At 39.6% G+C, this 15930-nt stretch overlaps 2 protein-coding genes across 2 annotated transcripts; one reads left to right on the top strand and one right to left on the bottom strand.

Moving 5' to 3' along the window:
* Positions 1–11073: 11073 nt before the first annotated feature.
* On the bottom strand, positions 11074–12774 carry LOC133534080 (uncharacterized protein K02A2.6-like). Its single transcript, XM_061873169.1, has one exon. It carries the CDS (start codon positions 12760–12762, stop codon positions 11725–11727), a length of 1038 nt encoding a protein of 345 aa, XP_061729153.1. The 5' UTR covers positions 12763–12774; the 3' UTR covers positions 11074–11724.
* A 790-nt stretch (positions 12775–13564) lies between these two features.
* Positions 13565–15159, top strand: LOC133534083 (uncharacterized). Its single transcript, XM_061873172.1, has one exon. The coding sequence runs from the start codon at positions 13726–13728 to the stop codon at positions 15157–15159; it is 1434 nt and encodes a 477-aa protein (XP_061729156.1). The 5' UTR covers positions 13565–13725.
* The last annotated feature ends 771 nt before the right edge of the window (positions 15160–15930 follow it).

Raw genomic sequence — 15930 nt, 5'->3', positions numbered from 1 at the left:
GTGCCTAGGCCCTGAACCTGTTCGGAATATAAGGAGCACACGGGAAGCAGACGAGGGACTAACCGAGATTACGAATGAGCAACACCAAGTTATGATATGAGTCTGTATTAATCGTAGTAAATTAACACACAACTATATCTAGTTTTATATGATCGAAAACATTACATTAAAAGAGGTTTGTAAAAGTTATAAAGGCTGAGTAAAACATAAAATAATTAAAATAAATGGGACGACACAATCTTACAAACGCATTGGGCTGAGGGCAGCGACAAAGAGGAAACCACAGATACAAAATCTTTTTACCCCTAATGTACGGCATAGATTACACAATCTTTAACAATATTCGCAGCGACTAGTTCTATTTAGGGCTTCATAATGCGAATCAATTACTTGTTGAGTACTCCCATATCTGGTCTTAAGTGTGTCTATTGCTACTTGGTAGTTAGCATTTGTCATTGTTAGGCCTTGGACTGCCTCCTTGGCCTCCTTTTCCAGTAAACTTATCAGATAAGCCAACTTTTCGACATCGTCTAAGTTTTGGGAGTGTACATTGGCCGTGAACCGGTCCCAGAACTCCGTCCATTTCAGAATATCTCCATCAAATTTGAGCAGCTCAATTCTAGGAAGTTTCACAGTTTTTGTTGAGATTTTATTATGAGAATTAGAATGAATATTGAGAATTAATTCCAATTCTATAAGAAGCTCCTCTGCTTTCATCTGCTTCTCGAGTGCAGAGCGTAAAATATCTGTATTTTCATTATTTGTTACAATATATTTGTCAATGTCCAACTGGATACTATTCAGAGATTGTTTCATACTTAATTGTAATTTCATTACTTCTTGTACCATGACGTCCGTTCCGGAATTACACTTTAATATTAGCGCCTCTGCGCTCTCTAAGTTTTCATCAAGTCTTTTTATTCTTAGTTCCAATCGATCTCGCAAGAAATTTTCCATTTTGTGAAATTACAATGAGCAAGTATTCATAAACTTGCTCCCTGCAAATAACCCAAAACAAAATGGCGATATTAACTCGTAATATACTCATAACTTTACACTAATGGCCGAAAGTGACTTGTTTGTACAGATTATTAAATAAAGTTTCCTCAAACGATGATGGAAATTATCTAAAGCTATCAATTTGTAATTGGCCTTTCCATATTTACATTATAGTACGGTCGCCAAGCCGCTCCGAGGCCAGATTTAATTGACTCAGCTCGGCCTTACCCACAACCAGTATCAATGTGTTCGGACAGTTCTCCTGATCACCGTACATGCGGTAGTAAAGCGGAAAAATGGTGGAGGGGATAGTAATGACGTCACAAAGATGGCGGCCGGACCTATTCTTTTTGGCGGTGTATCTCGAAAACCACTTAACCGATTTTAGTCATCGAGGTGTCAAATAATAGCTTATATTATGGAAATTATTTCCTTTTCTACAAACATTTACGTGAAACCTATAGGAAAAAAAATAATCACAAAAAACAGTTTTTTTATAAAATTATTATTTTTTATTTTGTAAAAATCTCCGTAAATATTAGCATTTCGCAAATTTTGTTTGATATAAAACATATTGCTTCATTATCAAGGAATATAATGAGCCTTAAAACATACAGATCGAGTAATAAACAATGAAGCTACACTCATTTATTTGCGCATGGGTAACGATAACTGGCTTTTACCGGTCGAAACTGTGGTGACTGTTATGATACGTATTGAATGGAATTTATAGAGTATCGGTTTTAATTACTGAAATTATAATTAAAATTATAAAAACCAGACACAATAATGTTACCTTACTTCGACGTTTAGTCTCTTTTTTCGTCTTAATCATAGGTAGGTACATATTTCTTTTTACTTAAAAATTTTATACAGGGTGAACTTTTAACCACCAGTCATACTCTGCGCAGCGACTTTATAGGTCATACTTAACAACTTTTACTATGGGACCAATTCCGAAATCGCGAAAAAAATTTTGACTGTCCCATATAAAGGTGCGACCAACTTTACCAGACCAACACTTTTCCAAACTGAGCTACAGCTGTCCGACGAAGTTAAGTACTTAGAACTAACTCTCGACAATAAACTCAATTGGAACAACCACATCAACAAACGGATAGACAAGGCGGGAGTTGTCTTCTGGCAGTGCAGAAGGATGATTGGTAAGAGGTGGGGACTCAACCCGAAAATTACCCTCTGGCTCTATAAGACGATAATCCGCCCCTTACTCTGTTACGGTGCTCTGGTTTGGTGGCCAAGAACAAACCTAGGCAAGTAGGCAACGTACGAGACAAACTACAAAGACTTCAAAGGCTCGCATGCGCGGCCACCACTGGCTGCACGAGGTCTACCCCGACTGCAGCCATGGAGGTCATGCTAAACCTTCCACCGCTGCACCTACACATACAGCAAGAGGCCAGTCTCTCAGCGGTAAGGTTGCGAACCCTCAAGATATGGTCTAACATCACAGGAGCTCTTCACACAAAATGCCTGGAAAAGGTGTATGACGAATTTCCAGTGCTTAGGTCAGGCACGGACCGGATTCACAAACAAGCTATCTTCGATAAAAGGTACAAAATACAGTTATATGAGGACGACAATCATGAAGGACTCAATCCCCGGGAGCTGAGAATCTTCACTGATGGGTCCAAAACAGACAGCGGATCGGGCTCTGGAACCTTCTCAGAAGACCTGAACATGTCGATCACCACTCCGCTAGGAGCCCATAACTCGGTATTCCAAGCTGAGTGCATGGGCATCATAAACGCGGCGGCTGCCATCACTGCAAGGAAGGTAGTAGGATCCTCCATCCGCATACTCTCCGACAGTAGAGCAGTCTTAATGGCTCTAAATAGCCATATAGTTACATCCAAACTTATACACGAATGCCACGAACGACTAATGGAGGTATGTCATAATAACAAGATCACCCTACAATGGATCAAGGGACACAGTGGATCCCGAGGTAACGATGCTGCGGACGAGCTTGCCAGGCAAGGATCGAATGCGGGGGCGATTGGTCCGGAACCGATTCTTCCGATACCATTTAGCAAGGTACGCTCAATGCTGCTGGCACGTACAGGGAAACTACACACAGAACACTGGCTGAACCAGACTGGATGCAGACAGGCAAAAGAAGCCATGCCTGGTATCAACGGAAAACTCACAAGGGCGCTCCTGCAACTAGGGAAGGTCTGACTGAGTATGGTAACCAGTGTCATAACAGGTCATGGACTATTTAACAAACATCTTTTCACAACAGGTGTCACAGATAGTCCCCTGTGCCGAGGTTGCATGGAGACAGAAGAAACAGCCTCTCACGTGGTGCTGGAATGCAGCGGAGTGACTCCATACAGGGCTAAACATCTCGGATCTCCGAGAGACCTCCCCGAGGTCCTACTCAACATCAAAGGTTTGATAGGATTCCTCGAGGAGCTGGGCTGGCAGGACTAGCCCACCCCCAACATATCACGCAAAATAGGCGCAAGTCGTCGAGTTGCGGAAAAATCGCCCGAATACAATACAATACAATACAATACAAGGTGCGACCAGACCGCAGCTTAAAAAACGGTCACGATACGGAATCGCAGTGACGCGTCGTATGCGTACCGTTTTTGACGCATGCTCCCCACACCGCTGTTTAAAAAACGGTGACGGTACGGAATCGCAGTGACGTGCTTCACGCGAATCTTTTTTGTTCGCAAAACAGTTGCGTCTTTTACGTCACCGGTACGGTGTCTGCCATAAGATCTCCGTGTAATATTTTTTGCGATTTTTACGCAGTTCAATTTACGGTGCGTCAGCTTATTTTAAGCAGCGGTGTGGCGAGCATGCGTCATGGACCCGGGTACGTCCTTAAACTACGTCCAAAAGAGAGGTATGGGCATTGTGAATGTCATCTCGCTTTGTGTGGTAGGGCACAGCCAGTGGGTGTCATTCCAGATCCAAATTTTCTTGCGTGATTCGGCATTGGTCCCATAATAAAAGTTGTTCAGTATGACCTGTAAAGTCACTGCGCAGAGTATGGCTGGTGGTCAAAATTTCATCTTATACCTATATTCGACACAAGTAGTAAGTACTTACAGACCAACTATGATACACATTTTGCCTGTATAGTGATACATAGTGAATAAATTAATACCTGATTTAAAAAATAAAACAAAAATAACAAATAGCATGTTATTTAATTCAGTAATCACTAATCAGTCTTAAACAATGAACATCATACTTTTAGATTAGACAACAAAATGTATATTTATACTGTGTTTCGACTTGAAAGATTTTACTGCTTTAAAACATAAGACAAACCTACCAACCCAATGTATAAAAAAAAATGTTTTTTGTGATTATTATTTTCCTATAGGTTTCACGTAAATGTTTGTAAAAAGGAAATAATCTCCCTAATATAAGCTATTAGTTGACACCTCGATGAATACAATCGGTTAAGTGGTTTTCGAGATACACCGCCAAAAAGAATAGGTCCGGACGCCATCTTTGTGACGTCATTACTATCCCCTCCCACCATTTTTCCGCTTTACTACCGCATGTACGGTGATCAGGAGAAACGCCCGAACACATTGATACCGGTTGTGGGTAAGGCCGAGCTGAGTCAATTAAATCTGGCCTCGGAGCGGCTTGGGGACTACTAATAGTAAAAGTTGTTCAGTATCTATACATATAATAAAGCTGAAGGGGGTCGAAAGTCTGTACATGGAAGATATTCGAAAAAAAGTAGGCTGGGGATACTAAGAATCGATAACAGAACACGTTCCAACAGTTTTTAGAATTTTTGTCTGTTTGTCTGTTTATCTGTTTGTCTGTTTATTTGACCTCGCATCACGTGAAAACGGCTGAACGGATTTTGATGCAAACTTTACTAATCTGTCGAGAAAATCCCCGGCCAAGTTATAGGCTATAAAAATTCAACCCCTAGAAGGGGGGGTAGCCACTACACTTGATTGAGTTAAGTTTGCACCTGAATCTTATGGCGCTACTAAGGAAGGAAAGGAAGTGCACACTTTTACAACAAATATGTGCTACGAGTATCGAGTACCCTGCTAAACTAACAGATATGGTGCTGAAATTAAGCCACCGAGGAAGGATTTTGCCAAATTAACTCTAAAGTTAGAAAAGGTGGGTACAATATCGATATCAATTCAATTTCAATTGTGTTGATGTAATAATACAACGAAATTAAACGACAGTAAATTAATTGCCATACATTGCACACTGAGTAAACATTTAGTAATCAAGTAAACTAATAATTTAAAAAAAAACCGACTTCAATGAGGGAGACCGGTGAAAGAACGATTATTGTTGATTAAATTAAAAAGAGAGCTTCCTACGCCTAATTATGTCGAAAAGGCGGTAACATGTTTTTTTTTTTGTCACTGCACCCACCTTGACACATTTCAGATTTGCCCTATGGTTGACTGGTAAGATACCCGCAATAGGGTATTCAACTGTATTTAAGATAAATTATTTTACACCATGCATGAAATAAAGCACCAGATAATTATTAAAAAAAACGAAATAGGATAGAAATATAAAAATGTGCCTTGAAAACCTAACTGTTTGACAAACATGCAAAGAGAACAAATTGCCAAACGTGAACTATGCATCGTTGAAGAGTTCCGTTCTGTTCATGATGAACAGTTCCACTTCATAAAATGTCACTTCTTCAAATGTAAATACTTGATTTGTTGATGAAAATACAAAAATCACTATATGTATGCCTTTTAGATTTGAAGAGTTCCCTCGATTCCTCATATTTATTGTGTTATGTAACTGAGTTTTGGTAAAAACTGGACCAATCTGTATATATATATATATATATATATATAGATTCAAGCAAAAAAAATAATTTTCAAAATCGGTTCTGAAATGACGGAGTTATGGAGTAACAAACATAAAAAAAATACACACCGACTTGATAACCTCCTCCTTTTGAAATCTTGAAGTCGGTTAAAAACTTACATAGTTAAGTAGTGGCAAAATCAACACACACATCAACACGCGTATAACTGCATAATTATTGAAAAAAATATTTTCGCCGTCATGAATTATACCTAATCGTAATTTTATCGTATCCATATTCATACGTATCGCTTCTTTTAAGCACTTAATAATCGCTACGAAGGTGGGCACTATGAAAAAAAAAATCTGTGATGTTTGCGGTGTAAATGTCAAACCATTTGGGACTCGCATTTTATACGCGTTAAAATGCCATAAGAACTAAGAACTGAAAATGCCTTCCCGAAAAAAAGCGAACCTTTCACGAAAGTCTCGCAACGCATTGAGGTTACGAAAATATAGCGACGATCGTGATTTTAGGCGTAGCCACAACTACCAGAGACGTTATGCAGGATCGTTCCATCCGTTGAAAACCTCATTCGCAGCGTGTACGGAGACCTGAGCCATTCTTGGGTTTGTGAGAGATCCATACTCACGCCCATAGAGGAACGGTCCATGCTCACGCAGAAAAATGAGCAGGCGGAAATCGAAGGTTAACATGCAGTATATAATTCCATTAACACTGTCTTGGATGAAGGCAATGTCACAACATACCCGGTAGAGTTCCTTAGTTCCTTAGCTCATTGAGTGCTTCAGGACTCCCAGCACACACATTAACCCTGAAAGTTGGAGTTCCAATCATGCTTCTTCGGAATTTGTCGCCTCCGAATTTATGCAACGGAACCCAGCTAAAAGTAGTGCAGCTGCAGCGAAACCTCATTGAGGCACAGATCCTGAAGGGGTGCAGCGCCGCAGAAGTCGTGTTCATCCCGCGCATCCCCCTCATCCTGAGCCATTTCCCGTTCCACTTCAAGCGCCTACAGTTCTCCGTGAGCGTCTGCTTCGCCATGAACATCAACAAATCGCAGAGGCAGACGCTGCGCGCCGCCGGCGTGGACCTGCGCACGGGCTGCTTCTCGCACGGGCAGCTCTACGTGGCCTGCTCGCGCGTTACCAGCGTCACGGAGCTATTCGTGCTGATGCCCGCCGGGGAGACTCGCAATGTGGTGTACAAATAAATATTGTAAAGTGTCAATGTTATGTACATTTACTATTACATACGTACTTATTAGTATGTAACTGTAGATATAATTATATGTATACATTTAGTTGTGGATACATAAACATAACTGTAAACAAAATGTAAATACTCGGCCTCAAGTTTTTGATGTCTATTCTCCTTTCCTCTAATCCTACTTCTAACTAATAGGTATTACACCTAAATTCGAAAGTGTTTGGAAGTATGGATTTCTATGTGTATATTTCTTTCTTTTTCATGCTTAGACTGATTGGTCTGCAGCACCGATTTGGATGATATTTTCCATGGACATGATTTGGATAGGTACAGTCAAGGACGTAAAAAAAATACAAAAGTGGAACTGTATTGTCCGATATACATTTACTACCCTATGTCGTTTAAATCACGTCAAAAATTTGAATAAGGGCGAATTTGAAAAAAAAAACAATTGATTTTTGGAGTGTAGTTTTATTAAGTGGTACCTAATTGTAAAATATTTTATCTGGACTACAGTCCTCTAGCGTATCCATTTGTCAACTTTACTTCAAGTTCCACCTCCAGGGGAGAGGCAGAGAAATTAGATGAATGAGCCGGTTACTGATACAGACAGAATTCCACGCGGGCGGAGCCGCGGGCACAGCTAGTGACCTATAAAGTCGCTGCGCAGAGTATGACTGGTGGATTAATTAGTCCATGCTGGTGGTTAAAAGTTCACCCTGTATAAAATTTTTAAGTAAAAAGAAATATGTACCTACCTATGATTAAGACGAAAAAAGAGACTAAACGTCGAAGTAAGGTAACATTATTGTGTCTGGTTTTTATAATTGTCATTATAATTTCAGTAATTAAAACCGATACTCTATAAATTCCATTCAATACGTATCGTAACAGTCACCACAGTTTCGACCGGTAAAAGCCAGTTATCGTTACCCATGCGCAAATAAATGAGTGTAGCTTCATTGTTTATTACTCGATCTGTATGTTTTAAGGCTCATTATATTCCTTGATAATGAAGCAATATGTTTTATATTAAACAAAATTTGCGAAATGCTAATATTTACGGAGATTTTTACAAAATAAAAAAAAATAATTTTATAAAAAAACTGTTTTTTGTGATTATTTTTTTTTCCTATAGGTTTCACGTAAATGTTTGTAGAAAAGGAAATAATCTCCATAATATAAGCTATTATTTGACACCTCGATGATTAAAATCGGTTAAGTGGTTTTCGAGATACACCGCCAAAAAGAATAGGTCCGGCCGCCATCTTTGTGACGTCATTACTATCCCCTCCACCATTTTTCCGCTTTACTACCGCATGTACGGTGATCAGGAGAACTGTCCGAACACATTGATACCGGTTGTGGGTAAGGCCGAGCCGAGTCAATTAAATCGTGTTTCTAGAGGGCTTTTGAGATTTGGCGACCGTACTATTACAGCTCTAGCCAATGAGTTTACAATACAATTCATTTATTGTTGCTTACCTCGAGGCTTCTTTTATATAAAAGTATTGATATCATCAATATAACCAAAATACCGGCTGCTATCTTAAGTATATCGCTGTATTTCACTATGCGTAGCTTACTTTCCTGGAATCTTATACACTTTACACGCAAACTTGTTCGAATCTTACTGGGATACTGGGAACGCTGCCGGCATGGCGGTAAAAACTTTATTTTCCTAGTCCAACAAAAATAAACAATTTAGTTTAATAAGTAGGTTTTCAAATACTTAAAATGATATCTCATTACAATGACACGCAGCTCCCACTATCAACCAATAAGAAAATTCAGCTTTCGGTTTAGCCAATGAGGAACAGGAATTAGTTTAACAAAGTTACGGTTTGCACAATGAAAACAAAATCTCCAGTGTTACCAGTGCAAGATTTCATATCGATTACCAAATCGATTGCTCATGAACGAATCGTCGATTAGCGTTATATTAACTATAGTAAAACACATATCGATTATCTATCGCATAATCGATAATTTACTAGAATTAATCTTAAACTAAGTACAACAACAAATATATTATGGTTATTAGTATTATTATTCTTATTTGATATCTAGGAACCTTGAACTCATCTTAATAACACACACCTTTGCTCAAAAATCTTATAATAACACATTCAAAATACAATCCTTCGAAGAGAGAGCTGTAGAAGGAGAGAGAGAGAGAGAGAGAAACAATATTCATTTCTTCCATATGAAACCTTTATTTTGACCGATAAATGCTATCAAACACTCTTATTGTTGGTAAAGTTTCAACCCAAGAGATCTTGACATTTTAATTTAATTTCTTGTTTATTCTTATTGTCCACTGCAATGGACGCAATTTTGCTAATATTAACTTCAGTATTACCTGATACAAGGTTCTTGTTCACTTACTTTGCTATGTCCCATACAGGGACTCATTAATGCTACTACCTCAGCGGTACCTATTACAAGGTTCTTGGTCAGTACTATGCCCTTTACTCTTTAAGGACTCATAAATGCTGATACTTTAGCAGTGCCTAATACAAGGCTCTTAATATTGTGCCCTTTGCTCTTAAGGACTCATAAATGCTGATACATTAGCAGTGCCTAATACAAGGCTCTTAATATTGTGCCCTTTGCTCTTAAGGACTCATAAATGCTGATACTTTAGCAGTGCCTACTACAAGGCTCTTAATATTGTGCCCTTTGCTCTTAAGGACTCATATATGCAGATACTTTAGCAGTGCCTAATACAAGGCTCTTAATATTGTGCCCTTTGCTCTTAAGGACTCATATATGCAGATACTTTAGCAGTGCCTAATACAAGGCTCTTAATTTGTGCCCTTTGCTCTTAAGGACTCATAAATGCTACTACTTCAGCGGTACCTAATACAAGGTTCTTGCTCTATATTATGTCCTCTAATGAATGAGAACTCATCAATGCTAATACTTCAGCGGTACCTAATACAAGGTTCTTATTAACTACAAATACTTTGCATGCATTCTTTATTGATGCATGTTTGTTACTGCTTCAACTATGCTTACTAAAAGCTCTTAACTGCAAATACTAAGCATATCCTATACTAGGACTCATGAATGTCGCTGAAAACTGAGTTCTTAGATAAATCATTTAGATATGATTTCATATACTTTACTGATTTATGGGAAAACAAATTATCTCAGCCATCTCCACCAATTTGTCGCCACATCAAACTCAATTAGATAATAAATTGTCATATGATGTATATATGATATAGTTTATATTTTACCTTAATATCTAAATGTGCGACAAGAACTTGAGTGACTTACGCTGAGAGGTTAATAGCTTTCATGAGCTTACTAAGTACTATAGATGAGAGCCGTAGATGGCACCATGAGTCAGATCGAGAGCCACTCATAGTGGTGAATCCCCTCTTAATGGATCCGACTCATTGCCATCACGGTTTCTCTACTCTCATCGTCTTATGTGGGACCCGCAGGTCCCTGGAGGTCCTACCACCTTCCCCAATAGACCTTCCCTTGCCACCATGATTTTACTCTTACTTAACCTCACAACATATTTCGCTCATTATAATAATCATAAGCACTCACCAGGGGGATCCTTCTGGCTTAACACATTATCTCTCTGGCTTACAGCACTCACACAATCTTCAAACTAATTAACTTCTACTACATCTCTATTCAAATCCTTCATCATGTGTTCTTCCATAACTCTGTAAATTAGAATGTCAAGTTTGTTCTCGCCCGCCATTTTTATCTACCCAGGATTGCCAACATACAATAATCATATAAAGGTTGTTTGTTACTTACGCTTATTAGGAATCGCGTGGATTCGCGACAGACTGTCAAGATAATAATTTTATTTGTGGTGATTTAAGATAAAGTGATAGTGCCTCTTTTGTTTGTGTTACCTCAATTACAGGTTTGCTATATGTAAGATTATCTAAAATTATTTTAATTCAGAAAATCCGTACACTGTCTTGTGATGACCCATTTAAATATAGGCACTTACCCATCAGTTAGTAACAAACTAAAAACAATGTTGCCTTGTATGACACAAAATTGCTTCTTTCCACTATCTGATTAGTTGTAGGTACATACATAATATTGTACACTAACTTGTCTGCTTCTGAGTTACAAATTGTTTCATAATATTAGATAATAATAATAATAATTCAGCCTATATACGTCCCACTGCTGGGCACAGGCCTCCTCTCATGCGCGAGAGGGCTCGGGCTATAGTCCCCACGCTAGCCCAATGCGGATTGGGGACTTCACATACACCTTTGAATTTCTTCGCAGATGCATGCAGGTTTCCTCACGATGTTTTCCTTCACCGAAAAGCTAGTGGTAAATATCAAATGATATTTCGTACATAAGTTCCGAAAAACTCATTGGTACAAGCCAGGATTTGAACCCACGACCTCCGGATTGAAAGTCGGACGTCATATCCACTCGGCCACCACCGCTTTTTAATATTAGATGTCTCACTAAAATACTGAATTAGTTTACAATAGTGTTCCGTATGTGACAGGGGACAAGTGAAACTAACGGCGGTTGAAATCACACTGGTTATATTCATGCGAAGTGTTACCTTAAGTAGGGGTCGAGGCACCGAACCCGCTATAGCTACATGTATACATATATTACATATACAACATCTCCCCCTAATAGTTTTACAATCCATCGTTGATTAAACAATTAAGAAACTACCACCTAAATTACATAAGACAAAAGAACGGTTTATAATCGACCCTAGGGATAGGACGCAACGACATTTGTCCAGCCGTTCGACTCGGACTTACGGCTTCGAGTTGAGTCTCTGCATCTTGTACACCTTCTGTGTCGTGGCTCTGTTCTCGTGCTTCGAAGAACTCGTCGTGACCCCCGTCATCAGCTGACGCGGCCGGCGGTGATGCCTTCGATGTCTGCAGGTCTGGTAAAGTCGTCGCAGTAGATGTCGGCGTGGTTCCACTCCCCTCCACAGTGGGGGACTGTGAAGACTCCGCTGACACTGGACGAGTTATTTCAGGTTCCTCACCGCATAATTCAGATGGAGAGAGGTCAATCTCGTCACCCGATGTCGATTCAATAGAAGTATCAATGTCTCTAGTGCCACTAAGATTGTTGTTTGTCGCTGTCCCTCTAAAAGCTATCAATTGATTTTTGTGTTTTTTAAATTGCAATGCAGTTACACTGTCTTTCACAATATATACAGTTTTACCCAATCTCTTCATTACTACACCTCTATTCCATGTAAATTTACCGTTACTGAAATATTTTTTAAACAGAACTTTATCACCTGGCTTAAAACATTGCTTGTTGGTGCCACCATATGCTTTAGTCTGCAAACACTGTTTATAATTTACAACCTCAGTGAGAGTGTCCGGTGAGGACGGCGCGGCGGCAAGTACATTAGGTACAAGTAAATCCAGGCGCGAACGAAGTTTCCGCCCGAATACCAACTGGGCAGGCGAAACGCCCGTAGTGGAGTGAACCGAGTTTCTATAGTCGAATAGGTATTTTAATAAGTTTTGATCGACTTCCTTTGCACTACTACTTAGCAATGATGCTCGTATACCTTTTTTTACCACCTTTACGAAGCTTTCCGACTGCCCATTACTGGCCGGGTTATAAGCGGGAGAAGTTATATGGGAAATCCCATTCCGCACAAAAACGCGCGAACTCATTTGACGAGAAACAAGTGCCGTTATCACTAACCAAAGTATGCATAAGACCGAATCTTGACATGAACTCATACAATTTAGCTATAACTGCATTCGAAGTTGTATTATTCAAAAAATATACTTCTACCCATTTAGAATAGGCGTCTACGACAACTAAGTACGACTTATTATTTACCGGTCCGAGTATATCTATGTGTATTCTGTAGAATACCTGCGGAGGGTAGGGCCATACAGCCAACGGCGCACGGGGAGGTGTTGGTCGGAGCTGCGAACAAATTAGGCAACTCCCAATAGTACTTTCAATTGCCTTATCTATGCCCGGAAACCATAATCTACTCCGTGCTTCCGCTTTGCACTTTACGATACCTAAATGTGATTTATGAAGTTCAGCTAATACTTTTGTCTGTAATCTTGTCGGTATCACTATTTTATGGCCTCGCATAAGACATCCGTTCTCAACTGAAAGTTGGTTCCCACATAAAAAATAGGGCCGGATATCTGAATCAGACACTTTCCTAGGCCACCCGTCTTGAACATATTTTATCACTTTCCTTAAAGTTAGGGCACTAATACATTTCTCACGCAATGTATTGAATGTGATTGGCAATGTTTCATCAACTACAAAACTAATGTATGTCGGCGTAATTGCTATTAGCGCCATCTGTGATTGCTTACTGTCATGCTTTTCTGCGCCATCTAGCGGCGGACGGTGAAATTATAGTAGATGATTTACGGTGACAAGCGGCTTAGCTTGTTACCTGTGTTTGTGCGCCATCTATTGGCGACTTTTTTAACCTTTCCGTGAATCAGGTGACCGTTGCCAGACCGGTTGGCTTATTTTTGAACGGAGGAAGATTTACTTTCGCTGGAGCCGCCGGCCTGTCCACGCGTCCTAAGGGTGAGCTGTATCACACCTGAATCACTTTGTTTTGTCGCTCAGATTATGTGCTATTTTGTGTTTATGTATTTTGATTAAATAATTGCGTGATAATTGTATAAATAAATAGTGAATTGTAAAATTAACTCAGCTACAACATGGAGAGCCAGAGCGAGCCAGATGATGACGGCTCGGCTTCTCCTATAATATCAACTTATAAATCCGACATCGGAAGTGGAAAAAGATTGCTTTACGCGTCCGCGACTCAGCGATACCCTGACATAAACCATCGTGACTTATCGATTTGTGCCCCGATAAATAACAAGAACCTGACGATATCGACTAACAATAATAACGAAAATAACGTTTTGGTGCCTGCTGTAACTATTCAAAATAACTTGCCGATTCCTACCGCAATAATCAATGAGCGCCTGATAATTTCAACGAGCAATAGCAACGTCTCGACACCTGCTAATACAATTCAAAATAACATACCGATTTCCGGTGCGATCATGCAAAATAATGTGCAATTTCCCATCGCAACAAATTACAATAACGTGTCGAATCCTGGCGCTATAAATGGCGAGAATATCGTGTCGTCTTTTGCTGCAATAAATAACCACGTACCAGTTTCGACCGTGATAAACAATAACGACGTGCAAACTTCTACCGCGAGCAACGCTTCTAACAATGAATCCAGTCGAATATTATCGTCGTTAGCGGATATATTAGATAGGTTAACAAACCAAAATCAAACAAACATGAATACAAATAATCAACTGTTAGCTGGCATTTTGTCAAAAGCTGTGACTTCGTCACAACGCCCAAGGCTAAGCGATATTTATATTGCGCCATTCAACCCGGATGGTGAAGTTCCAGTGAGAGACTGGTGCGAGCACGTAGATAGGGCTAAACAACATTGGAATCTAACGGATTACGAGATTTGTACTAAAATTGCGGGACTATTACAGGGTCGAGCGAAGACCCTCGGAGATACGTGGCTTGTAAAATCCCCACTTTGGAGCGACATGCGAGATGCTTTAGTGCAGACGTTTGAACCTGAAGCACGGTATTCAAATGATATAGTGAAATTACGTAACTTCAAATTCGATGCGTCAAATCCATCAGAATCTATTACACGGGCGTGGACTATTTGGAAGAGAATTATGAGCGGTGATAGGGAAAAAGATGCTGTCGAAGCAATTATAGGTTGTATTGATAATGAATACCTGCGATTACGCCTGATATCGAGTAAATGCATAACCGTGCCTGAATTGATCTCTGTTGTGTCAACTACAAAAACCCGCGAACCCAAGAGTGTTGAACCACCAGCCAAACGGCCTAGGCTTCGCAACAGTCGAGACGAATCGCTCCTGTCTTGTTTCAAATGTGGCAAGGTTGGCCATGTGCAATCAAATTGTTTCAATAGTAAATTTAGTGAACCTAAGCCTCTGTTAACCATTGATGACTCAACAGTGAGCACGAAACCCATAGAAAAGCAACCATCAAAATGTACTTATTGTGGGAAATTAGGTCACACAGAAATGGTTTGCTTCAAAAAACTCAAGGACGATGGTGACAAAATAGCTTAGATTACAGTTAAGTCTGTCGTATACATTTCAATGCATATTGAAGCCAATGATCATAATCTTATAGTATGCATAATCAATAAATGCAATGCATAATCTGACAGCGGAGCAGATCGTTCCTTAGCAAGAAGACCATTAGACCAAACTTTACGCGAAAACGAGAAGATTACTTTTTAATGCCATTTGGAAGCGATCCCATTTTGTTTAGTCACTGTACAATAGTCGTGTGCGTTATCAACGTACTCATTAGTTTTTGCAGCAGAACCTCACAAAACGCTATGTGAGCTTATAATTGGATCCGATCTGATGAGATGGACCGGTTTATATGTCAACATTACTGAAAGTATTACTATGTTAATGGGAACTGCTTAAGTACTAGTAACGGCGAGTTAAGACTTTATACAATTCATTAATACAGATTTGACTAACGTAAATGAATATCGGCAATTAAAAGCGGAATACCAAGACTTTAGTGTCTCTTTGATTATATTGCATAGCACCTATAGAGTGACAAAAAAAAACAGATTAGCTGATGACTTTTGTTTCATTTGTCATGATATGGCTCAGTATGGTTCAGTCAACACGTACGAGTATTAGCATACACTGCATACATGGACATGAGAATGATAAAACCGGAAAGTCAGTATCGAATCTTCTCGTCATTCTCGTCACTAGACTATCGTCAACGAAGCACACAGAACTCTTCAGTCGCGAGTTTAATAACTGTGGAGTGTCATAGTGCTGAAACGTGAGCATGACTTAGCCGCAATAATA

The sequence above is a fragment of the Cydia pomonella genome, unplaced genomic scaffold (assembly GCF_033807575.1).
Source record: "Cydia pomonella isolate Wapato2018A unplaced genomic scaffold, ilCydPomo1 PGA_scaffold_49, whole genome shotgun sequence".
NCBI lineage: Eukaryota > Metazoa > Arthropoda > Insecta > Lepidoptera > Tortricidae > Cydia > Cydia pomonella.
This window is presented reverse-complemented; position numbering and strand designations above follow the sequence as displayed.

What these genes read in the sequence shown, in the direction of transcription:
- LOC133534080 (XM_061873169.1), bottom strand. Translation starts at nt 12,762, where the DNA reads ATGAGTTCATGTCAAGATTCGGTCTTATGCATACTTTGGTTAGTGATA.
- LOC133534083 (XM_061873172.1), top strand. Translation starts at nt 13,726, where the DNA reads ATGGAGAGCCAGAGCGAGCCAGATGATGACGGCTCGGCTTCTCCTATA.